The sequence below is a fragment of the Ursus americanus genome, chromosome 1, assembly GCF_024610735.1.
Source record: "Ursus americanus isolate L20-20 chromosome 1, mUrsAme1.1.p, whole genome shotgun sequence".
In the NCBI taxonomy this organism is placed as follows: Eukaryota; Metazoa; Chordata; class Mammalia; order Carnivora; family Ursidae; genus Ursus; species Ursus americanus.
The window spans coordinates 19,456,470-19,483,515 of NC_142127.1; the positions used below are offsets into that span (position 1 = coordinate 19,456,470).

A 27,046-nucleotide genomic window follows, 5' to 3' on the forward strand; every position below is an offset into this window, starting at 1 on the left:
CCCTCATGGGGCTTAAATTTTAGTGAAGGTACACCAAATAAGTATAATAAATAAGCTATATACTGTGTGCGTGAGCTGTGGGAAAAACAAAAACAAAAACATTACAGTAGGGTTGCTGGGGTGCTGTGATGTGGGGTCAGCTCAGGTTACAGACCTAAGCAGGGTCATTACAGGAGTCTCATTTGAATAAGCAGGATATGGTGGGGGAACTTGAAGGAAGTGAGGAAATTAGCCTTTCAGACAGCTAGGGGAAGAATATTCCAGGAAAAGGGAAGAGCTAGAGAAGCACCCTAGGTCCTACATATTAATATTGCTCAAAAATTTCTTTAGTTACCTAGCTTTGGAGCTACTCTTCGTAGCATCTGGACTCCACTGGTCAGCAGTTTAGCTCTAAACACTATGAGTGCCAGTCCCTGAGGTGTGTTCCCATGAAAGGAATGGTGACCAAAAGGAGCCCATTCTAGAAGTGCTCCCTGAGTTCCTTGGGGCAACTGGCTTACGTAAACTTGAAAGGAGACAGAAGCTAGTCTATGTTATGCTACCATGGGAAATTATAGAACTATATAAAGAAGTTAGCATAGTATAGCCTTACTTCTCTTTTCAACAGTATGTTTTTAACCAAGACATTTATAGACTCCAAGAAACCCCTTTATTCCACATTTCACAGTCTACTTGTAAGTTTATGTCCCCTTCCAACATAACACTAAGCACTCACATTGTATATTATGAGGTGGGCGTAGAAATGAGAGAGACAGGAGGAATCTGCTTGTCACTTGTCACCTTCTCTCTTGGTGTGTTTATCTCCTGTCATTAGGCTTCATGATCTTAGGCATTATGTTATTCTCTACCTCAGAACATTGAAAGGTATGTGTTTTATAAACTACCTTGGTACTTGTGTCTTTTCTTATGTCCTGATTAACATCTGAAGTATTAGGTCCTACCTCTCAACTCAGAGGATGGTGAAAAGCATGCTAAGACTATAAATAATGTGGCCCTGTTTGCTAGATAGTATAAGGAAAGCATTTTCAATGCTTAATGTCAGATAACTGAGGCATGACCTGAGCCACACTGTGGTTCCAGCTCCCTTGTGTTTACCTAGACAGCCCATTCTGGCCGAATACATTGTAACATACAAGAATATTGAAAAATGTCAACATCTTTCTTGAAAGTGACACCTCGGATGACCCACCAGCAACTTCCATCACTTCACCAGGAGACAACAATTTTCATGCAAAAAATGGCTGTTCTGCCTCTTAAGTGACCATTTAGAATTTGAAATTGAATAAAAGATAGCACTATTAAAAGGTGACAGTGACCAATGTAGACTAAAACTCCTAAGAAGATCTGGAGGCAGAAGTTGTATGGTTGATACAATTACATATCCTGTGTGATACAACCGCACAGAAAAGCCCATTTGTATAACATTGTCTCAGTTCTTGGGTCTGGCACTGAGTAACTGGGCTCTCATAATCCATCCCTCCTTATCTCTGGGATGTATGAATTTACCCTTATTATGATCTATCTGTGCAGACTCATACGGAGAGTTGTATCTGGGTCTCCTGCAGACTACTTTGATTTGTTTCTACAACGACTCCCTGTGGCCAGCCTGTTTGTCCCTAACATCTCTTTAAGGCACCAAACCCAATTTTAGATTTTCTCGATAAAATTCTTTTTCCTTGAGAAAACTCTGGGGTTTCATTGATGGATCTTTATAGATGATACTGAAGCCAGAGATAGAGCGAAGGAAACGGATGGCAGCAGGCAAAACTTGGCTTGGTTATTGGCCTCCCTTGCCCATTGGAACTGTGTAAGTGCTGGCACAGGGTTGGTGTGTTGTGAAGAAATGTTGATCCAACACCTGCTTCAGCCTGTCACTGTGCTAATTGCTGGAGAATTCAGGAAACAAGAAAACTTTCAGTCTGTGTTCACTTAGTTCATGCATCTTAAGAATCTTGTAAAAAAAATCTTCTTTGAATTATGAGGGAATTATCTCTCGAGAAGTTGAAAAGATTGTTAAGTCAAAAATGCATTTACTCTACCTAACCTCCCAAGCATCATAGCTTAGCCTAGCCTATCTTAAATGTGCTTAGAACGCTTATATCAGCTTATACTTGGGCAAAATCATCTAACACAAAGCTTCTTTTATAATAATATTGAAATCTCATGTAATTTATTGACTACTATACCGAAAGTGAAAAACAGAATGGTTGTATGGGTATAGAATGGTTGCACGTGTATCTGTATTTTACCCTTGGGATCATGTGGCTGACTGGGAGCTGCGGCTTACTGCCACTGCCTGGCATCACGAGAGTATTGGACTACATAGTGCTAGGTGAAAAAAACATCAGAATTCAAAATTCAAAGTATGGTTTCTACTGAATGTGTATCACTTTCACACCATGACAAGTCAAAAAGTTGCGCTGCTGTAAGTCAGGGACTCTCTATAACATTACTCTTTAAAAACTAGAGTATCCAGAACACGATGACCATGTTCTTTAAGAGTGTTTAATAGTTGGTTACGTTCTTACAGATCACCCCATATCTAAGAATGTGGCTTTTTTGTTTATTTACTTTTTTCCTAGAATGGGTAGCACTTATAAAAATGTCTGGTTCATCGTAAATGCTCAGAAAACAATGGATGAATGAATGAATGAATGAATGCTCGTATGTAGGGCAGTTCCAGAACAATATTATGCACAGGATACTTTCTTCCATGATTATACTTATTATATAACATGTGTGAAGGATTCAAAGTCATTTCTTATAAAGAGCAGCTGAAATTGGCACCGTCAAGGAGATTAAATAAGAACATCTACCCAGGGCAGGGATGGGCACATGAAGCTTGATTTGACATGGTCCCCAATGGCCGCCTTGCTTCTGCTAACAGTGTGTCTGGTTTTCCAGATAAGAAGTTTCTGTTTTCATTAGGTTATAAGAGTAGCCTGAGAAAGGGTGAGGGATGAGATCACCATCTGAATTTGTAAAGTTCTCCTTCCAGAACAGCACGGCATGCATATCACCTGCCACATCTTCTGTATCCTCCCCCGTTGATCATCTGCCACAGCACTAACACCCTGTACCTGTAGGAACTCAATACATTTTTGAAATGAATTCAAAATTCGTTAAGGATGCTTCTTTTTTTTTTTTTTTAACTGTTTTAATTAAGCAGCTTTTCTGTAGCACTTGAGGAGTAAAGGAGTCATGACCTGGAGCCTTCAGGAGACTCTGCTTTAGACAAGAAACTATAGTTTCAAAGAATCTACAAATTGTTTCAACAGAAGAAGACTGATGCCTTTTTATTGAGTCTGTCTTTTACTGGTGCATATTGTTTCATGAGTCCCCATTGTGCCACTTTAAGTCCTCTTGGATGGAAGATTTGTTTCCCTGTTAGTGTGAGAAAGTTAACGTACTGCTAAGTGCTGCACACAGCGGTAGAAGTCTATTCATAATACATATGTGGAGTTTGGCTAGCGGAGCCATCTGCTGGAGGGCAAAGAGCTCCGCACTTCACTCTGCACTTCATTCATAATCAATAGTCCCACGCTAGTCAATAAAAAATTACTAGAGCATAAAATATATAAAGCTTGATCTATTCCCTTTATTTTGGTCGTCTGTTCAGCAAAAAATGACAAGTTAATTCTTTTCTAAATGCATTTGCAACTTTAAAAGGACAACAGACATTATCATAAATTAGTCATGCCGCAGTACACTGATTTTTAATATACACACATTTAATTTGAATACCTTGCACTGGGGTTTCAATTCCAAGAGTGTTTGCAAATCTATATGTGCTTAGTCAAAACATGACCATTAACTAATGCAATTATTCTTTCAATCTGTCATCATTAAATCACTTAACATTCTGTTCCATGTTGCTTTGCTTTAAATCCAAGTCTTTAGAAGGAGAAAAGAAATCCGCACTTTGTAAGCACTTCTAAGCCTTGTAAAGTGATAAAGCATACATTCTGAAGGGCAGAGGTTGCTATAAAACTCTGATGGGCCTGCCATCCTGTTGCTATTAGAATCATTTTATGTCACATTAGTAGGATGGAGGTCTTTTAAAAATAGTCACCAAATGTGCCTACTTTTCTAATTTTGGCTTTGCTAATTTAGGATGTCTCTACTCATTGCTTCACAGCAATGAATCCATTCCTTACTCCTTCTGCCCTCCCCCCTTCCATTTGAAGAATAGTTTGAGTACAGGATTCCTTGAATTAGACAACACCACCGTCTGGAAGACAAGCTGGTTACCTCAGCAATTGAATTTGGGGGCCTTGAATTGCTTTTCCTAGTCCAGGAAATGTCTCCGATATTTTGTAATGGGAATATGTATTTCTACCATTAGAAATTTCTCTCTTTGATTTAATCTTGGTTTCTTCCTTAAGCTGTATGTACCTCCTTTGATGATAACATATTTAATATTAACTTTTTTATAATTTATTTTATTCCAGTATAGTTACCATACAGTATTATATTAATATCAGGTGCACAATACAGTGTTTCAGCAATTCCATACATCACCCAGTGCTCATCATGACAAGTGCACGCCTAACTTTTAATATGTATCACATGGATACATTTTTTGACCATTTCCTAAGAAGAGACCTACATTATGGGGAACATATGAGGAGATTGGGCACTGAGTTTCAGGCATGAGAGAAGGATTTGGAAGGCAGATTCTAGAAGGTAAATGAAGAAAAACTGAATTTCACAGTTACAATACACGATTGCCCTGATCTTTGGGTTCTTGTCCCCCTTCCTGAGTTGTCTCATTTAAGAATTCAGTGCCAACAAATTGTGATGCTAATACTTGGGGAAAAAACAATTTGGAATCATTCTTCATTCCTCCCTTTCTCTCTCATCCATATCTAATCCATTAGAAGCTTTCCCTAACTCACAGTATGTCTTGAACCTCGTCACTTCTCACCACATTCGCTGTGACCGCCCCAGTTGAAACCACCATCGTCACTCCCAGATGAGCAGAGTCCTCCAGATTTGTCTGCCTTCTTTACATCCTCCATCGTCTTTTCTTCACTTGGTAGCCAGGGTGATCCTTTAAAAATTTAAATCATACCAAATTACTGTCCTCCTCAAAACTTTGCAGTGATTTCCTAGCACGTATGGAATAACACTCACACTCCCAACTCTGGCCTACAAGGCTCTTTATAGCCTGACTCCTGACTACTCCTCACTTCCTTTTCCTCTTATCGTGACCCACCTGGCCCGGCCACACTGGCTTCTGTGATGTCCTAGAAAGTGCCGAGTACTCTTCCTCCCTGGAATTTTGGGCATGCTCCTCTTTCTGCCTAGAATGCTCCCTCCCCTCCTGTTCCTGTGCTCATTCCCTCATGTTCTTCAGGATTCCGAAGACTTCCTGGTCATGACCCCGAAATAGCTGTCCTCATCCATTTCTCTCTTCTCCTCATTGTCTAATGCCACGTTATGGATGATGCATTTCTGTCTGTCTGCCCCGCTAGAAGACAGTCTTCTCAAGGTCAGGAGCTTTGTCTTGTTCACTGCTATGCATTTCTGTTGTCTGAAATCTTGCCTGGCACACATTTGGAGCTCAGGAATTACTTATTGAAAGAAAGAATGAACGGATGTGTGGTTGCAAAAGTGATTCACTCACTGTTTGGGCAGGCCTATTTCTCTTTCTAGGGAGTCCTGTGTTTTAGCTCTCCCCCTGCCTTCAGTCTCTCTTACAGATCTAGTTGTTAAATAAAATGCCCGTGCATGAATTGTTTTCCCTGGGCATTCAATATTGAGTTATCAGCATTTCCCTTCTCAGAGGTTGGGGGTCCCAGAGTGGCTGACAGTACGCTCTCTCACTAACAGTGGGCATGTTGGAGGTTTCACATGAATGGATCATGACAAGTTTACCTAAGATTCAGAATTGCCGCAGAACAATGTGGAGAATTTGATTTCGGGCCTCTTTAAAAAGTTGTCTTCTGTAACTTTTAGGGAGAATTTTAATTTTTACAATTAGAGACTGTTTTATTTGGCTTATTTATTATTTCTCCTTTTAACTTACAGTTATATCCTGAAAGTACTAAAATTTGACCCTATGTAACCACAGTGCTCTAATTATAAATTGGCTGTAAAATATTCTCAAAATGTATTTTTTGTTTGAGACTGAAAGAAAAAAAAATATTTTGGCAGTGTCAAATATTATCAGTTAGTGATCACTGACAATATCTTTGTCACCAAAAAAGGGAGAGGGAGGTTTCTTTGTTTTTGTTTTTTGCTTCAGTCCAGAACACACTTCCTCAGACCAAAGCCAACATTTACTTGTCCTCATAATGTCTGGGCAGGTGGCCACCTATTGCCAACTGAACTTATTTTCTATATCCTTTGATCAAGTTTCTTTGGTTTGCCATTCACTATTTTAATCTATTTGTCATTTCATTAAAAAGATGTGCTTCAGAGTCAGATAAATCTGACTTTGAACCTTGCTCTTCCAATTACTTATATGACCTTTGAAGAATTACATCTTTTTTATTCCAATTATCCCATCTGTAAAAAGGGGAAACCATACTGTTTTCCTAAGTGGCTGTACCAACTTGCATTCCCACCAACAGTGTAAGAGGGATCCCCTTTCTTCACATCCTCTCCAACATTTGTTGTTTCCTGTCTTGTTAATTTTTGCCATTCTAACTGGTGTAAGGTGGTATCTCAATGTGGTTTTGATTTGAATTTCCCTGATGGCTAACGATGTGGAACACTTTTCATGTGTCTGTTAGTCATTCGTACATCTTCTTTGGAGAAGTATATGTTTATATCTTCTGCCCATTTTTTGACTTGATTATTTGTTTATTGGGTGTTGAGTATGAGAAGTTCTTTATAGATCTTGGATACCAGCCCTTATCTGAAGTGTCATTTGCAAATATCTTCTCCCATTCCATGGGTTGCCTCTTTATTTTGTTGACTATTTCCTTTGCTGTGCAGAAGCTTTTTATTTTGATGAACAGTATGGAAGCTCCTCAGAAAGTTAAAAATTGAGCTATTCTATGACCCAGCAATTACACTACTGGGTATTTACCCCAAAGATACAGACATAGTGAAAAGAAGGAGCACATGCACCCCAGTGTTCATAGCAGCAATGTCCACAATAGCCAAACTGTGGAAGGAGCCGAAATGCCCTTCAACCGATGAATGAATAAAGAAGATGTGGTCCATATATACAATGGAATACTACTCAGCCAGCAGAATGAATACCCACCATTTGCATTGACATGGATGGGACTGGAGGGGATCATGCTAAGTGAAATAAGTCAAGCAGAGAAAGACAATTATCATATGGTTTCACTTATATGTGGAACCTAAGGAATAGCATGGAGGACATTAGGAGAAGGAAGTTTTGGAAAAATGAAGGGGGGGAAATCAGAGGGGGAGATGAACCATGAAAGACTGTGGACTCCGGGAAACAAACTGTGGGTTTTAGAGGGGAGGGGGATGAGGGGATGGGTTAGCCTGGTGATGGGTAGTAAGGAGGGCATGTGTTGCAGGGAGCACTGGGAACACTACCTCAAAAACTAATGTAGTACTCCATGGTGACTAACATAACATAATAAAAAATAAATAAGTAAAATAAAAATAAAAAAAATAATTAAAAAAAATAAAAATAAATTAAAAAATGGGGGCATATCTTCCTCATAGGGTTGTTGGGACGATTTAACGAGGTTACACACCTCAATTTGTTCGTTTACTGAGTATGCATGCAGAAGGTATTGGTCGTTTTTATTATTATTTGAAGGATATGTCATGATACTCTAGGAGCTCAAATAAATTAATGCCTTGGCTGTTTTGTTCAGCCAGAACCTTTGGAAAAAGCAAATGGATCTTACACATTTGTAGGATGAGAATTGACTAGTGTCTTTCATTCCGTTGCTCTTACTCTGCTTGAGGCATTTCCACAATGGATTTCAAAGTGCCACATGCCTACGGGAGGTAGGACTCTGGCCTTTGAGATTCCCATATTACCCTCCTAACCGAAAGGACAAAATGAGGGTGTGTTAAAAGGCATCAGACTTGGGAGAGGGAGGGTGGAAAAGTCTTTGACAAGGACTTCACTGTGGAAGAGAATGTCCCAGGCAGTCAGGAAGCCAACTTGGCTGGAGGCTGGAGGACCATTGCTGTAACAGCTTCTAAAGGAGAAAGCGAGTACCATTAGCCAGGAAGACTCCTTTGATTCCTCATACTGTCAGTCCCTGGAGACGCTTTCCCAGTTTGAGGGAGTTCGGGATGTTCAGTTTTCATGGTTGTGGGGTGATTTGTGATTAAACATAAGTAATGCTTTTGAAACAAATAAAGAGGATGAGGAAAGACTGTGAAAGATGGGCGTTTAAAAAAAGAACTATAGAAGTCCTTTCCTGGTGAGCATTTTCCCTCTGCTGCTTGCTGGGCTGGTGTTTTCTCTGAGGTGGAAAACAATGGAGATAGTGAAAAATGCCTTACATTTCTTTAGAGAATTTGTCATTTGCCAGTGAATGGAATTTGTGTGTTGCTGGTTAATGAGCTACCAGTAGGGTTTTTGTTACTTTATATAAAACCATAGTCATTAAACTTTTCATTTTTCTCCAGAATGACTTCCAAAATTCTTCCATTGCTAATTCTTCTAGGGTCACAATAAATTAATTGAAAAAGCTATTTATACAGCGTAGCCCAGTCCTTTCAAACAAGCAAACAAATTGCCGTGACTTGCTGTAATTCTGAACTTTATGTTTCTTTTATGCTCTTTGCTGAACTTTGGTGGCTGGGAGTTCGGCCATGGTATTCCTGGATCTCTAACTTTAGGACTTGATGAAATCAATGAAATCCTCGTACATAAAACGTTAATGTGTGTGTGCGTGTTTTGTAGAATCAAGGACCAAAACGTACATGTAGAAGGACGTAAGCAGAAAGGAAGTTAGCATTCGTTGAATATTTGTTATGTGTCATGTTCAGCATTTGGCATTATCATACCCATTTTACAGATGAGAAAACAGAAGTGGGCCAAGGTCACAGGTACCTGGTAAGTGGGAGGGCACAGGTCAGTTGAGCTGTACATCATGCCTGTTGTGTATACCACACTGTTCCACTGTTTGCCTACCTTATTTGCTAATTATATCATAGGAGTCCCCTACTCAGTTGCTGTATTTGACCCCCTCCTTAATGGCTGGGGAGCTCTTCTGCTAGAGAACCTGTGGAGAAGAGGGTCTGAACTAAGCCCTTGGTAACCGCCCCCAGCCCAAGCCCTTACCTCATAGCACCTGGCCCTGGAATATGGAGCCACCTCCCCTGAGACTGAGACTCAGATACATGAGGGACAAGCCTTCTGCTTGAGTGACCATGGAGAACAGGGTGAGAACTCTGAGTGAAGAGAAAAGGCTTCAGAACTTGACCTCTGGAGAAGGCCTGCCTCTGGGAAGAACGAAACTTTTCTCGGTCTCTGACATCCAAGAATTGGAAACAAATTATTGTCTGTATTGCCTGCCTAAGCAGGACCTGCACCCTTCACTCCAAAGTCTTGCCCTGCCTACTGACAAGTTTCCAGCCTAGGAGAACCATGCGAAGATGAAGTAGGGAAGCAGAGGGAGAACAGTTGTGTCACAACAAACTCCACAGGGTTGTCCGAATCCTCTTTCTACCATGGGCTTTTTATAAGACTTACGATTGTCAGCTCGTAAGCTTTTTAGAGTGATGCCATGCATTGTGAAGGAGCTTGATTGCTATTAGGTTTCTTAGAGATTGCTTTCTTATTTTGATGTCTCTGACTTGATATCAATTTTATGCTAGTTTCTGTAAGGCCAGGGTTTTGGTGACACACACTTATTTTTATTACTGTTTTATTTATTTTTTTTTCTTTTAAGCAATCACAAAGCTGAGAAATTTTCCCTCAAATCTGAAATGGGACAGCCGTTACGAGAATGTTCTTAGGTTTTGTTTATTTTTCTAGAAGTTAATGAGACTATTGGTATTTATGTGAATGCTGTAGGGTTCTATTAACGCTGTGCGCTTGAAGAATGTTGTAATAATGCCCAAAAGGAAATTCTGTCTGAAATAATTTTCCAGGTCTGAGTGCAGTGTTGTTGTTTTAAGATTTTATTTATTCTTTTTTTTTTTTTTTTTAAGAGATTGAGAGAGAGAGCATGATCAGAGGGAGAGTGAGAGGGAGAAGCAGACTTCCTGCTAAACAGGGAGCCCATTGTGGGACTCGATCCCAGGACCCTGGGATCATGACCTGAGCTGAAGGCAGACACTTAACTGACAGCCACCCAGGTGCCCCTGAGTGCAGTGTTGTTAATGGTTGTTTTGTTTTCAGCAAGTTGTGTACACACTCTGTTGTGTTTTCTCCCCTTATGTGTGTGTGTGTTTGTGTCTATTGGTATGTTTCTTAACCAGTTATAAACCGGGAAGATAGATTCCTAAGTCAGTTTAAATAACAACATTTCTGCATGTATAAAAAAGTACTCATCAGTTAAGTGTAGTGACACATTGTCAACTCATTTTTAATGTGTAGGCCTTTATCCCAGTGGGGTCAAATAAGTGGAAATATTCTATATCAAGGAGGTTGAAAAGCTGGTCATCTCTCTCTGTTTGAAACCATATATCCCCAACGTCACACATTCACATGCCACTCTCCTGCTTTCAGAAGGCCAACTTTCACGTAGTCGTCCAGAAGCCTGTGAAGGGTCACCCAGTGCGAGGTCAACTGTCATGGAACAGGCCCATCTGGCTTCCATCGTCTTCCTCTGATTTGTCACTCTGTTATGCCTTCAGGGCTGAGACACAAGCCCTGTTTATCCATGTTTCCTTTCTTCACTCCTCCCATCTCATACTGCTACCATGCGGCGCTGCTGTGATTTTTTTCCCCTAGGAAATAAAAGGGATGTAGCACCCAAAGCCAACTGATAGGTGAAGATTTGGCCCTAGAAAGAGATTATTACGTACATTTGATGTCATGACTTACGTTTTCTTTAGAATCTTATATTTTCCTTACTTGTTCTTCTTTTAAATAAATCAAATTTCTTTTAAATAAATCCAGGTATTCCTGGAGGACCTCTGAATGGAAAGAATGCCAAGTCTCTCTTCTCCTCGAGCAGCAGGATCCCCACTGGCATGTGACAGGACCCGTTTGTGGAGGTGGGATCCAGACCCGGGATGTATACTGTGCCCAGAGCACACCAGCGTCCAGCGCGCAGAAGGCCAAGGAAGGTAGGCAGCCAGTTCCAGGGACAGATGGTGCTGCTGATTGGAAGGGAAATCAACTCCCAACACCATCTCCTCATATTCTTCTTGATATAATGGGCCCTTGGCACTCACAGATTTATTCCATTTTGTCGAGAATTTGCAAGCCAGTTTTGCTACTTGTGATAATTGGGAATCGTTAAAAATAATAGCAATAACAATAACTTCAGCCTCAAAGGATCATTGTGAAAATTAAATGAGAAAATATACCTAAGTGCTGTAGCGTAAAGAAATGCTACAGGCCGAGAGGTGCTGGTAGGCTGGAGTGAGTCAATGGGTCATGATTTAGTAGCATTCTTGTTTTGTTTTTTTTCTCCCAAGAGGGTTGTTTGTATGAATTTGTAAATATAGGAATTTCTACAGACACGTCACCTTCGCATGTCGAGGATCTAGTTTTACTGGCAAGTTTCGAATAATGTGAAAAGGAGAAGAGAAAGGAGGCGGAGGCGGAGGAAAAACAACTTTCTCCACACCGGGCTGGCTGATAGGCGGGTACAACCGCAGCAGCAGTCCGTTTGTTCCAGAGTCTGGGGCAGTGAAAACAGATAGGGACTGAAAAACCGGCCCAGGTGTGTTTAAGTCAATTGATTGAAAGCCAAAAGTGAGCAGTAATGCTTCCACTCTGGAAGAATGTGTGGCCTGCTCCCACCACTGGGAGGCCATAGCAGTGCCCTCTGCAGAAGTAGTCAAGGTGGAATTTGTTCCTGAGTGTGCGGGTGAGTCCTCCATGTAGAATTTGGTTATGAAGGCATGATGCAAGCTTTCTTGGTATGAAGTGCATTTATTTTACCCTATGAAGCTTTTCATACCAGGTACTTTTTTTTTTTTTTCCTGTGACATGGCCTCTCAACATTCCAGAAGTGTCTGTCACCATAACTTTGGATAATTCACCCTCTCACTCATAGAGGGATCATCTTTACAGAATCCTTAGTGTTTGCTTCAACAATGAAAGTTACAGTGTCTCATTAAATTTTCTTCTTTATCTAATGTCACTTGGAAAGTGACAATTTACACACTTTCTGCTTCAGGGTAGAACATGACTATGCTTCCTTCTCTGACTTTGGAGTAACAGCATTTAGATAAAGAACTCTAGATTATTCTTTCAGACCTTGGTAATTTTTTTATTCCACCTCTCTTTCTTCCGTTTTATTATTGTCTGTAGTCCTAGGGTTTCCAGGGGTCAGCAGTTGCGTTAAAGACAATAGTATAGCTTACTACGACCTTGGTAGTCAATAACAAAGGCTTTATTTCGCTCTTGTGTGGAAGTGAACAGGAAAGATTGTTCAGCTATTGCTTTCCATACTTATAAATGGCTTAATTTCCTACTGTTATCATTTATAGATATACCTTGACACATCTGACAACATGAAAATTTCTTCTTGGCTCAAGTTAAACATAAGAGAGCAATTGAATTGTTATTATAAGGGACCAGTGAGTGTATTTGCCCAATTAAAGAGGCCAAATTTAAATATTTCTAACCTTTTCTGCTAATACAGTAATAAAGGCCAAAATTGGTGACAGGTTTTCCATTTCAGTTTTTGTGAATATCAGCTTTTTTTTTTTTTTTATGTTAGATTGTAGAGGGAGAAGGAATTTTAATAGCATTGATTTTGGAGACTCTTTTCTCAATGACAATTGACTTTATTTTTTATTTTTATTTTTTTTTTAAAGATTTTATTTATTTATTCGACAGAGAGAGAGACAGCCAGCGAGAGAGGGAACACAAGCAGGGGGAGTGGGAGAGGAAGAAGCAGGCTCATAGCGGAGGAGCCTGATGTGGGGCTCGATCCCATAACGCCGGGATCACGCCCTGAGCCGAAGGCAGACGCTTAACCGCTGTGCCACCCAGGCGCCCCGACAATTGACTTTAAAACAGGTTAATTTTTCCTTAGACTCAAGGATACTCTCTTCAATCTCTAGAGTGAAATTGCTTGACTTTTCTTCCCTACAAAATCCCACCATCCACCATGAGTTCGCTGCCCTCCATTTCAAGAGCCTGATCTTAGGGGAACACAACCCTGGGGAAAACACTACCACCACCACCAATGAACCAAAACCAAAACCAAAAAATCCCCAAACCAAGACCCATTTCCATGGATCTCTCATGCAATAGAATGAAATAGAATCTAAATTCCAGAATGCGGAAAGAAAGAAAAAAAAAAACTAACAGAATGCTAAATTCTTTCCCAAGTGCCTCCAAGTCTCTTAGATAGGCTGGATCCTGAGGCGAAATTTGCTGTTAGTGACTTATTCTTCGTGACGTCCCATCCCCCATTTGACCTCAATTCCTGGGGCTTATAGAAATGGCATAATACCTGTGGCAGACTTACCTCGTTCTTTTTTCAGTGTTCATGTGATGTTTTAAATGCAGCCAAAATAGTGCTGTAACAATCAATGTGAGAAGCATTACCTACAATAGTAGCCAAGCCAATAGAATTGGGAATGAATATGTAGAAGAGTATTTATGATTTTGTTTGCCAGTTACTGTTGTAGAGAGAATTGTGCTTCTCTTGTATTATTCAGAAATACCAGCAAGAGTGATGCTTACCTGTAAGTCTGAAAGTTTGGTTTGGTGAGACCATTTTCTTCTTGCTCTTTTCTCAAATGAAATTAAAGCCACTCAGCCTGCATTCAAGCATCATTTCTTAGGAGACAAAGCATTGAAATAAAGAACACGCTTTCAAAATCTAATAAAGACTGGGACATAGTTATTTTCCATTTGTGAAAACATGGCCTGGAGACTGAAATCTATAGTAAAATGACATAGAGATAGAATGTATTTATATAGTGGGGAACCCCCCCCAAATACTAAATAAAAAGCCTGGAGACTGAAATCTAGAGTAAAATGACATAGAGATAGAATGTATTTATATAGTGGGGAACCCCCCCCAATACTAAATAAAAATTGGGGAAAGGTATTGGTGTGATTGCAGTTAAGAAGAGCACTTCCTGAATTTCTTTTCTTATTTCAGGTTCATTATTTGGCATTAAATGGGCATAGCTCTTTTAACGATGGGACACAGTTTAGCTTTGAGTTGTTAAATGCATTACTTATTTCCTCCACTCCAGTAAGATTAAATAGTTCTTAAAAGTCCTACATCTTTATCATGTTGGGCCCAGAGTTGACATTAAGGAAGTACATGGTCAGATAAGGGAATGTGTCCTAGAATGTTAAGTAGTATATGGAGACTTAATGTATTTTGGGTCTCAGTAGCGTATGGAGACTTAATATGTTTGGATTGCAGACTTTAATTTTGACCTATTAAGAACTTTGATAAGCCACATGAATGTTGTTCCTGTCTTCTAATTCATTATATTGTTTTTAAATATATTGATTTGGTGAGTAAACAATGGATGAAAATCAGTCTTTTTTTTTTTTTTAATAATTCATTAAATGCCAGTTATGTTTTCAGCTGTGTACTAGACACTGCTATGATGAAGGTGCCCCTCATTACTTTATAGTTTTTTAAAATTGGAACAACAATTGAGCTAACAATTATGCTATAGTGTCAGAAGTAATGTAATCATTGGGTGCGTCTGGGTGGCTTGGTGGTTAAGTGTCTGCCTTTGGCTCTGGGCGTGATCCCAGGGTCCTGGATCGAGCCCCGTGTCAGGCTCCCTGCTCCACTGGGAGCCTGCTTCTTCCTCTCCCACTCCCCCTGCTTGTGTTCCCTCTCTTGCTGCTGTCTCTCTTTCTGTCAAATAAGTAAATAAAATCTTTAAAAAAAAAAGTAATTTGATTGTTATATACATAATATGGTTAAAACCATTTAATGGTGTCTGAGAGTTAGCTTCATAAAGGAGGTAATGCTTAAAGAGAGTTTGTAGGATCATTAGGAAAGAATGTTCTCAGTGGGGGCACAGAGGGCTATGGAAAGGAATGGAGACATTTGTTCAGTGGTAGCATGTGAATTGGTGTGAGGGGAGCACAGGGAATAAGAAAGTGACCGTGGGGGCGCCTGGGTGGCGCAGTCGTTAAGTGTCTGCCTTTGGCTCAGAGCGTGATCCCAGCATTCTGGGATCGAGCCCCACATCAGGCTCCTCTGCTAGGAGCTTGCTTCTTCCTCTCCCACTCCCCCTGCCTGTGTTCCCTTTCTCACTGGCTGTCTCTCTCTGTCAAATAAATAAATAAAATCTTAAAAAAAAAAAAAAAAAGAAAGTGACCGTGACGTCGGAAATATAGGCCTTTTGTGCTATTCTGGGGGTGAGACTTTGTTTTTGAGATATGGGTACAGCCTTTCTTTCCCCACTGCAGGTTTTTAAGCAGAGAAGAAATCTCACATTCTTAGCTGTCTGTGAGAATGCATAAATGTCAGTATACCAAGAGAATTCTCAGGAGTGCTCATGTTCTACTTGCAAACTTATCTGGTTATCCAAGAAGTTTTTGAGATGTGAACTAAAGTCATTTACATTATGAACAGATGAACAGATTTCTTAAGGGGCAATTGAAGGAGATATCTATTCCACCATCATTTGAAGGCCTATCTTTAGAAATTGGTTTTAAAGTCAATAAACTCATTTGGGTGTGAGAATAAAGTTTAAGGAAAAAATGCTCTTCGAACTTCCTTTAGTGTCGACTCTTAGAGGAGAAATGGGTTTACAGCATTTTCTCTCGCTTTATGCTAACAGAGAAACAGAGATAACTGGATGAAATAATCTTTGCTAATTAACAGCAAACAGTTTGATGGCAGTTCACATGAGACCGAAAGATGGAAGACAATTGGCCTGTTATCATTCTACTTTGGAAACATCCCCAATTATTGGGGTTATGGGTATAGGAGAAAGTCAGTATACATACTTCAAAAAAAAAAAAATGTATTGTCTCTCCAAACATTCTCTCCAGAAGTGTGAAAGCTGAGAAAAGTGTAGAAAAAGAATATTAGATATTTAAAGGCAATCGGATCACCAGGAGCCGAAAATGAGATTGGTTTCTGCTGGTTCCGTGTCATTGCTTGTGTATCTCAGTTTAGTGATTTTTTTAAAATCAAGTATAACAAACTTATCTTAGTGTGATATGGCAAATGTTTGTTGAATTACTGTGCTTATCAGAAATATTGAAGAGTTCTTATTTTACCACTCTTTAAATTATCAGGCTGTTCTTGACATTAAAAATGTCTTAATTTATTTAGCTCAAGGTATAATTCATGTGTTTGAAGTGGGACTAGGGGGGAGCTGGTCTGGACAAATGATAGAGGTGGGATATTTGAGGAGAAAGCCTAGCATTGCATAGAGGTTACTCCTGGGGAAAATAAATGACTTGTGGAAAAATGGGCCTTTTAGACAACACATGAGTCCGGCTTAATTTGATCTCCTGAAGAGTAAGAACACATGTTCTTCTTCATGCAACATATTCTTATAGTTTTTTTCAAAATCAGCACAACTAAATTGATAATTTGGGACTGTGTGCAACTGAAACCAAAGCATTTGGTGTCAGGCAGGAGCAAGATTGTCAAGAACCTAGAACTAGATGTGAGCTTGGATTTTTCCAGTTCTTTTACCAGTGATATTTCAGCTTTGCTAATCCTACTGCGTTAAGCCTGTACCCCTATAACAACACATCACTTTCTGTCGGATATCCAGCCATTGATATTATTGTCTTTGTCACCCATTAGACTAATAATAAGCCCTTGAAGGCCATTCTTGGGGTCCTATGTCATATTTCCATGTGCCACAGCCCATCACATAAATGGAAATTGCAAATGCATATGGAATCCAAAATGAAAAACTCATCAAGTGAGAGACTGATACACTGAGTTTTGTTGGATTCTTTCTGCTTCATGGGCAGCACAGAGAAATAAATTGCTTTACTGTTAACAAAACCAAAATGATCTGCTGTTTGAATATCGGCATTCCTTGCCAAGCCCAGGTGGTCCTGAAGGCCTGGAATAGAATCAGATAAAATGGAAGATCTGAGGATCATGAAGTGATGGAAATGGTACACGGGGAAAGATCGAGAAGGAATGTGAAGGAGAAAACAAGGAGGGTCACCAGGCCAGGGAGGTTTGCTTGGACTCAAACAGTGGCATTGCCGAGTGATTTTGGCCTGTGACACTAAGTAGTTGATCTGAATAATTTCCAGAGTTAAATATATTCCTCTTGTTCTCCAGACAAAAGAGATTATAGAAGCCATAAATGATTTCAAATTATTTGCATCCATCTGCTTTAGTTTTTATCTTCAATAATCTACGACGGGAGATGTGTCAGTCAAAGGATGAGTACATAAGTGACTTAAGTACTCTAGGAGAAAATGAAAGTTTTAGGGAAGGAGAGGTTAAACCAGTGGGATGTGGGGGACATAGAGTAGGTTCATGAGGAAGAAAACTTTTACGTGGACTTAAAAGAAGGGCAGGTGTTTAGACAGGTGTTCATGTGAAGGGGACAGAATCCCAGGTGAAACAAACCATTAGAGTAAAGGCACAGCAGTAGAAAGTCATAGAACATGCTTAGAGCAAAACCAGTAATGAAACTGGACATGGATATGGGGCAGCAGAAGGTAAGCGCTGTGGATTTAAGGTAGACAGGTGGAATTCTAGGCTATGGTATTAGGCCTTATAATGATCAGACCGTGAGATGGTAGGAATTACACTATTACCTTCTTTATCCCTGTCCAACACCCTGAGCTCCAACAATACTGAACACTTTCTTTAGCTTTCTAGGCCTTGGGAGCCAGTCTCTGCCTGACCAATGACCATTATCCTATGTCTCCCTCTCCATTCCCCACCTCCAACACAAACCTCTTCCCTGGCTCTGGCCTATCACCCAGATCACATCTACTTCTTAGAAATTGCTCCTTCTGGGAACCTTTAGAGACCACATATGGCCTCTGGTCCTCAGTGGTCAAAGCACTTTATCTCACTGCTTTGCAGTTGCTTTTTTTGTGTGCACCGTGAAGCAGGCTATGCGAGGTCAGGGGCCGTCTCTGTTGTTCACTGTTGTTTCCCAGCACTCAGCACCATTTCTGGCGCAGAAAAGATACTTGCATTGAATTCAAGCTCTGCCCCTTCTCATGTTCCTTCCCACCTTCTCTCTTTCTCTTGGTTGATGCTGTACAAGCACGTGGGTCTACTTTCAGACTTGGGTGAGATGCCCCATTGGGTTGTGTGGGCTCTGGCTTCCTGAGGAGCAGCTGAGAGGCTAAGGGGTTGCAACCTGGAAGTGGAGGAGACTTAGCTCCTTAAGGTGTGAAACTTCACCAAAAGGAAACAGGATTTAGGAGGGAGCCAGGCTATTTCCAGTGCACCTGTATATTATTCCAATATATTCTTGCAATCCTTCTGGAGAAATTCTGTTTTCCAAATACATGAACCTGCTATATATCTGTGTGCTTTAATGCAAAATGGTAGCCAGCACAGTAACACATCACATAGTGTTTCTTCATATTTCCCTTCCTTATTTCCTCCGCTTTCTCTCCTCACTGCCTCCTGACCTTGAACCTCCCAGATAAAGTATTAACGCCTGAATTCTCATTGCAGGCTCTGCTTTCTAGAGGGCTCAGCCACAGCAAAACAATGAATATGTGTCAAAAGAAAAAATGAGAGACACTGTTTTTAAGGATTTACTCTACTAGTCTAGATGAGACCTGGTACCAGCCTGAAGTATGGCGGGGGCTGTAAATGACTCTTCTTTTTGTCTTTCATTCTCATTCTCTTTTCTCCCCCAACCTCATTTTTCTTCCTCTTCTTTTATATATTTTCTCTTCCTCATCGTCCAGTTTTTTCATTGCTTCCCCTTCCTCATCTTTTCCTCTTTATTCACTTTGCATAAATCTTGAGAGCAGCAACAGTTTTAGTAACTGTGGTAGACTTCACAGCAGTGAGCACCGCGCCTGGCCAAAGGCAGATAAGACCTCAATGGGTATTTCTTGAACAAATGAATAAACTCTCTGCATATAGTCTTACCTTTCCGTTTTAGGCATTTCTTTTCACTTTGGAACAACTTTTCCCTTTATTTCAACTGTTCACGTACACCTGCACTTCATTAATGAACAGCGAGAGTCTCCTTTTCAGGATAGAAGATTGCATTTAGAAAAACATGCTGAGACTAGTGCATTTACAATCTTTAGTTGGGTGTCTTACTAAACTTCATTTTGTCAGCTGGATTAGATTTTTCATGAACACCAAGCCAAGAGGTAATGAGGTTCCTCTTGGCAGTGCAATTTCTGAAACAAAGTTACTCCTTCCAAATCTATTTCTCCAGCCTTGTTGAATATGTGAATGTTGTGGCAAGTAGGATACAGAAGACCCATCCGCTTATTGTCCAGCCCTTCCTGCAGGAACGTGTCACAGTTTCCTCCTCAATTTATTCTAGTATTTAGCATTTTTCCATGCTCTACTTTGAATTTCTCATCAGGTTCTTTCCTCAAGAGAGGAGTTGCTTAGTAAGACTTCTGTGTGCTTAAGATGGGATATATGACTCCTTGTGTCATCTGGCCATTTTCTCAGGCATATTGGGAGGGGGAGGAGAATCAATCCCCACGTCGATGGTAAAGCTGGAAAGCCAGCTGATTTGTGGTGCCACTTCTCATTCAAACATTCTGTGGGTCTCTATATGGAATATATAATCACAATTCATTTTATTCTTTTAAGAACTGTTTTTCTAAGACTTTAATTCTATTTCTGAGACTTGGTGAAAGGTGTCCAAGGTGTCCCAATTCTTTCTAGACTCAGAGCTCAGTACTGGACCCAGCTGGTTCTATGTAAATAATATATAGCATTTTAAATTCAGTGTTCCCCAGATTCTTCATTATCTTGCATGATCCCATATCAGATCCTTTTCCAGAGTTCCAGAATTAGGAAATTGTCTTTCTTCCTGCCAAGTGTTTATGCTAGAAACCTGAGCAACTTCCTTGTATTTTACTATCATTCACCTCTTTGCCCATCTTCAGTCTAGCACCACATCCTGTTAATTCTACTTCCAAATGTATACTTTCTTTGGTTTGTTCTATTTATTTTTATCCATTTCCTCTTCTAGCATTATTTCTCACATGAACTGCCATAATAGTTTCCTGGCTGATTTTCCTCCTATTCTTACCCCTTCCAAATGGGGGGGAGGGAGGGTGTGTTTAATGTGGTTCAGCACATGGACTCTGCAGACCCACTACCTCTGTCCAGATTCTTACTCTGTCATTATAAGCTGTGTAATCTTGGACAAATACTTTTACCTTCAGTTTCCTCATCTGTTAGACAGAAATAACAATAATTCCTGGCTCCTCAAATGAACATATGCATGTACACTTAGATCAGAGCCTTATACGATAAGCACTTCATAACTATTAGCTTCGATTATTTTTCTTCTCCATACTCCTGCCAAAGCAGCCTTATAGGAAAGCTTATCTGAGCATATGATTCCCACGCAAAGTGACTTCGGTGACTTTTTGTAAATTAGAACTTCTTTAACATCACTCACAGAGCCATGTCCGATCTGGCCCTTGGCTACCTCTGCAGCCGCCCGTTGCTCCAGTGCCCCTTCCACTCCTTCTGTTTCAGCCACACTTGTGGCCTCGGGCGAGCTCAGCTGACCATTCTGTGCATGAGTTTCCATCTTGTGGTTAAAAGCCAGCATTGCATCATCTAGACAGAAAACATGAGAATCACAGACCTAGAACCTAAGCATCGTGACTCTAGGACACGTATGCAGTCCACTGAGGAGACCAGTCATTGTCCCTGTCCTAGTGCACAGGAGGACAGGGGATGAGGGGTCCTTGGAAAGTGGGACATCTGGCTGAGCGGCCACTTTCTAGCAACAGCTGTGTGCTTTGGAAGAGAAATGCCAGCCTTTTCCCAGCTTCAAGGGGCTCCCCTTATTTCTTGGCTCATGACTCCTTCCTCCATCTTCAAGGCTGACAACATACCGTCTTCAAATGTCTTTCTGACTAGGACTCTTATGCCTCCTTCTTCCATTTATAAGGACCCTTGTAATTATACTGGGCACACCCTGATACTCTGGGATAATCTTCACATCTCAAGGTCATCAGGAATCTCAGTTCCACCCAACCTTAACTTCCTTTGCCACATAACCTAATATTCATAGTAGTAGACAGTAAGATTAAACGTATTTGGGTGGCCATTATTCTGCCTACCCAAACCCTTCCCACATCTTCTGAGAAATAAATAATACTTGGGGTTTAATTTAAAATGAAACAAGAGGGTCATCCTTATGAATATATGGATTATGTGGTATGATGTAAGGGGTACAGAGGTCCAGTTAGCTTAATAAGAACAAACTTAGTTCTGAAGTGGGGATTGCCACGTTTGAGTACCAGCTCCCCCATCTCCTGGCCATGGGATGGGCAAGTCATGCAGCCTCTTTAAGTGTCCAGTTTTCTCAGGTGTGACATAGAGTTGCCAACAGACTTGTCAACATTAAATGAGATGATCTATGTTTAAAGGAGAAACAATCATAGCTCATTGCCTGATGCATGCATAGTAAGCATTCAGTAAGCTGGTTTTCTCCTTTTCAGATGCTGAAGGCTTTGCTTTTTTGTGCATTCACACATTTACTGAAGCCCTGCCAAGGCTAGACACTGTCTGAAATAGTAGAGATTGAGGGATGAACCAACCAACCTTAAATATTAAGAAGTCAAAGCCAATTTGGAAAGAGAAACATAAAAACAAATCACATGGCTATGATACAATGAGCGTTATGTTACAGGTGTGTAAATAGAATTTTTAAGATGCAGGATTAGAAAGCAAACAACCTAGAAGAGGAAAGGAGTATGCCATTTAAAGTTTCTGTTGAAATGCAAACACTTCAGCTTTTCATCTGTAAAATGACATGTTAGAATATGATCCAGTGGCGAACTCTTTTAGTAATAGGATTGTGTGATCTGTTCTGTCTTAGTCGGGGTAAAGTTGAACAGCCAGTAGGGCATGACCCCGGCAGCAGCTGGGACACTTTCCTGCCCTGGATCTAGTAACACGTGTGTGAGGGATCACTCCTTAAGCTCCCTAGCAGTTAATACCTGCTCGAGCCTAGTCAGTCATTTAGAACACAGCACTGCTCTGAGTTCTCAAGAGCTTTCATAATTGACCCCTCATCCACGTGGTACCGTACGAGAAATTTGGGAATTCGGCACATCAGCCTCCCACTCAAAGCATCCCAACTGATTTTAATGCAAGAAGTCCACAGACCATGCCTTAAGAATTCCATGGCAGTAGTTTGACACAGAAAAAGTGGTAGACGTGAGAGTTTTGGAATGTATAATAGAACACGTGACAGAAGTTTTGATTTTTCAAAAAAACTTCCCAGGGCTGTTCTGTTACTTAATTGAAATGATCAGTCATAAAGTGACTCTCCAGGATTCTCAGCACACAGAGAGAGAGTTGAAAAACAAACAGTTCTAAGAGGATCACACAAAGGCGTTGTAGCAAGAGCTATTTGTAAGCTCAAAGGTGAATAACTGACATACACACGTATCAAGAACTGTGAAGGATCGCAGGTGTTACCCTACTTGCAAGCTAACATGTTAGCCTGCAACCTTTCCATAGATACTGACAGAAGACTTGAGTCCCCTGGTCAGAGACAAAGGGCAGTTTGTTGCTCACAGCAGTGTCAGTAACCAGATCTGTATTTGTTTCTTGAGCTCCAGTTCCCACAGTGCAACACTTCAGCAGGGCCATACGATGTCTGCACACAAAGGGACTTCTGCGACCGGAGAAACATACTGAGCTCCAGAAATCCTAATCTTTCATAAGGGGACTGAAAGAAAATCTGCACAATCTTTGCCTCAGAGGGTGTCATTATCATTTTCTTCCAAGGCTATTTGCTATATAAACATCCTTGGAAAGGTAGTCTGGAACAAAAGCTGTCAGTATGTCTAATTACAAGATATGCAGAAATATAACAAATCCATGGAGAAATTGTCTCCCAGCAACAACACACATGCGCGTACGCGCGCGCGTACACACACACGCACCCTCACACACACACACGTGCACACTGGTTAATGTATCCCTTTCTGGGGTGCCTGAGTGGCTCGGATGGCCAAGCATCTGCCTTCGGCTCAGGTCATGATCCCAGGGTCCTGGGATGAAGCCCTACATCGGGCTCCCTGCTCGGCAGGGAGTCTGCTTCTCCCTCTCTCTCTACTATTCCCCCTGTTTGTGCTTTCTCTCTCTGTGTCAAATAAATAAACAAAATATTTAAAAAATAATAATAATATATCCCTTTCCATTAAAACGTAACTAAAATGATTGCATATGGTGAGTGATATGCCACTTTTCCAATTATAATCGGGAACCATGTCTCCAGTATGTGAAACAATAAAATACTCCATGTCCTCCAACATCTTTGATTGTCCAAAAGCAGCCTTGCATTTTGATATCCTACTTTGTGATGTTAATTCATAGAAGGAAAGTGTCATAGCCAAAAAATAAAAGCAGCAACTAATTTTATTTAGAAAATGACCTCTCTGTTAGGAAAATTACAGCACCCACACTTTTGGGATATATGTTCTATTTCCCTGAAGCAAGCAGATATTGTAGAAGTACTGGGCTGTTGATGTATAGCTTTATCCAACAAGCTCTGAGAAGAATTTGTTAAGGATAGAAAAATAAATATGTAACATATTAGCTTCTCCTGCAGCAGTTTTTTGGGTGTTTTTAGATGTAAAATTTAAAATGATTCTGCCCAAACGGTTGGCCCATAGAGCTAATATTCTAGGAATTCTACTCCAGAGAATGAAAGATTTATATCTATAAGTTGCCTCTTATTAATCTCAAAGTAACAACCTTTTGGGGGGGAAGATTTCATCGTGGGAATTTTCAAATGTATGTAAAGTGGAGATAATAGTTATTACTTTTTGGTAAAATGAAATAATGTAGAAAGAAATATTGAACTGGGAATTAAGTGAACAGAATTCTAATTCCGCCTGTAACATTGATGATGATATTTAACCTTGGGCCAGATGAGTTACCCAATTTGGGCTTCAATTTATCGCTTTATAAAGTAGGGATAATAGAATGTATTTATTCTTATCTCATAGGTACATTAAATACTAGTGGGAAATATAAATGTAAAAATCAGTTACATTCGGAAGCAAACTTATTTTTGCGTAATAGTCTTTTTCTTGTTTCTGTGATGTCTCCTTTTCACAGAAATAGAATTGACACTACAAATACATTATTTCCCCTACATTTTATACCTGCAGTTTTCTTTTGGCTAGTCAGGTTGGCCAGACTCCCTTAGTATTCTTTAGACTGGAGAAAGCTTGCAACCACATCTATCATTTTTAAGACTGACAACTTCATTAAACTAACTTATGTAATTATTTGTTGATGAGATAGAACTTTCTATATTTATCTCTTTAGGTTATGAGAAACTACTGTTTGAAACAAATAAAAAAGTGGAATTTGGGAACTGAGAGGGAATTTCAGTTTCATGTAAGCAGCAATTATCAATAAACTTGATGATATGAATTATCTGTGGTACTTGTTAAACATATTCCTTCCTGAGCTCCTCCCCTAAAAAGTCCATCCAGTGGGTCTAGTGTGGGCCTGGAAATTTGTAAGACTTTTTTAATATATGTTATATATATATATATACACACACACATATATATTTCTTATCAATGAAGAAGGTTAGGAAAGATTGACACAATGTAATATTTTTATCCTCAAATATGCAAATTGAGACCTGCAGAAGTTGAAACTTGCTGAGCTCTTAGAGTTGGCCATTGTAGGTTTTAGACTTCTAAAACCTTGGCCAGTTCTCCATACATCACCCTGGCCCTAAAAGTTAATGTGATTACAAAACATGTACCTTCTCTAATTTGCCCTGATCTCCGCCCCCCCCCCCAATATTTGTGTACTCACTGGTCTAACATTTTCTTTCCTGCTAAGTCTGACAACTATTCAAGTTCCAGGGGCTGGACAGAAGCCTCAGAGAGCTCCTCCAAGAACTTATTTCCAATGATGATAACTTCAGATGCCGGGGCTCAGGGTGGAGTTTGTAGCTTTCACATCAGAGCTTTTAATGACTTGCTAACTCAGATTGCTTTTAGCTCGGATTTTATGGCTTTCTGTTTCCTGGTTATTCTTATTTCTTATATAAGCCACATGGCTTTTCTTCATGACCCTGCAGAAAACTTCTATTGCGATAATACTATGTGAAAGATCCTTGAAAATCTGTAACCTGTTACAAAGATGAAGATGATTTTGGTTTTTAACTCCATTTCCAAATGGTGTGAGGTAGACTTAAGGCTCAAAAGACAGGACAGCTGTATGGCAGGCATCAGTCTGCTTACTCTCCTCTTAAAACTCTGAAGCTCAATTTACTAACACTTTCTCCTGATTTTTATTTTCTCAGCAGAGGAGAGCATTTTATATGGTATAATTTAGACCCTGTTGTCACAGTTCAACCTGTTTTGCTCTTCTTTTTATTATCAGATAGAAGGCTTCTTAAAGGAGCTTTATTTTTCAACCCACCCCTTCCCCAAACCCACCTCCTTTTTTTAAAGAAGCCACATACACATTTGTCTTTGGGAGTGTTTCTTTTTAATTGGAACATAATGATACAGACCTTTTTCTGTTGGTAAGGTAAGGAAACTATCATACTTGTGTTCATATAACATAGTATCAAGACATTTATTAAGCACCCAAAATTAAGTGCCTATCTCTAAGCTCCAGGCTAACCTTCTGTTCACTTCATTATGCAGGTTAAGGCCAGAAGTCAAAGTATAACCTTAGCAGTGTTGTTGTGACCATTTTTGTTATCTTTACTAACTGAAATAGAATCATAATGCAAATATAACCTGAAAGGATGTTGGGGAAGGTCATAGAGAAGCTGTGACCACTGGTTGACCTGTGAGTTGGACTCATGCAATTGGAGGCTCCTCACCCCGTTCTCTGTCCTTGGAATGTGGGTTCTGCTTGCCTTCCCCACTCCCAGACCTGCCCCAAGGACCCAGCCTTGAGATCATGATGTGATGTTGAGATTATCTGGACAATGTACATGATTGAACCCAGTGAAAGCCTCTATATAAACTCGTAAGATTTGGCAGGCAGGAGCTTACGGACCAACCGAGGGGCTGGATTGGTTGGCTTTTGCAAACCTTTCCGATACAGTGGTTTCTTCTCGAGTCATCTTTGGGTGTGGTTTCAGATTGCATGCTAGTGATAACTAATTCATTACTCTGTAAAGTTCTAATTATTACATAGACTTCTCTTATATTCAGTTGCATCTTGTTAATTTCCATCCATTTCCTCCAGTTCTGCACTTAGGAGCTGCATAAAATTAATCTATTTTTCATATAGAAAAACCCTTCAAAAATTTAAAGGTAGCCACACTATACTCTTGACATTTTTCTCTCCACACCAAACACCCCCAGTCTTCAACTTTTTCCTCATGGGCCATATTTTCATACTCTTTCATCATAAAGGATGCTTAATGAACTCTAATAATTTCATAATGAAATGTGATTTCCTTTCTTTTTGGTTACTGTCTATTTAAAAATAAGCTTTTGAATTTTGCCTGGAATTATTATCATACTGAATACACAGTGGAATCCACCCTCTTTGCCTTTATGAACAATTATTCAAAATTGGTTTGTTTTTTCCTTCCACTTGTATGTCTGAATTTACTCATTTAATTTGTCTTAAAGCAACAGAGTTCTGTGGGTGAAGGTGGGGGGGGTGAGGATTTTAATGGGTCTTCCAGTATGCAAAGTCTGAAAAAGAAGGACCTCACCTTCTCTATTTAATAAAGTAAAAAAGGATTTCCGTCCCTGCCATACAGACCATGTAGGAGGCTAACTTATTTTTCCTGTAGGATAGTGCTTCTCAGATTTTAATGAGCATGCAAATTACCTGGGGATCTTTTAAAA

The 27,046-nt window shown here is 40.0% G+C and overlaps 1 protein-coding gene across 2 annotated transcripts in view; it reads left to right on the forward strand.

Annotated features, from left to right (window-relative positions):
- The window catches only part of THSD7B (thrombospondin type 1 domain containing 7B), an 818,519-nt gene that overhangs the window by 294,230 nt on the left and 497,243 nt on the right, over positions 1-27,046 (forward strand). For both annotated transcript variants that reach the window (XM_087858825.1, XM_045782780.2), the window contains exon 5: positions 11,024-11,193. In XM_087858825.1, the coding sequence (XP_087714951.1) occupies positions 11,024-11,193 (170 nt within the window). The remainder of the gene's footprint in view (positions 1-11,023; positions 11,194-27,046) is intronic.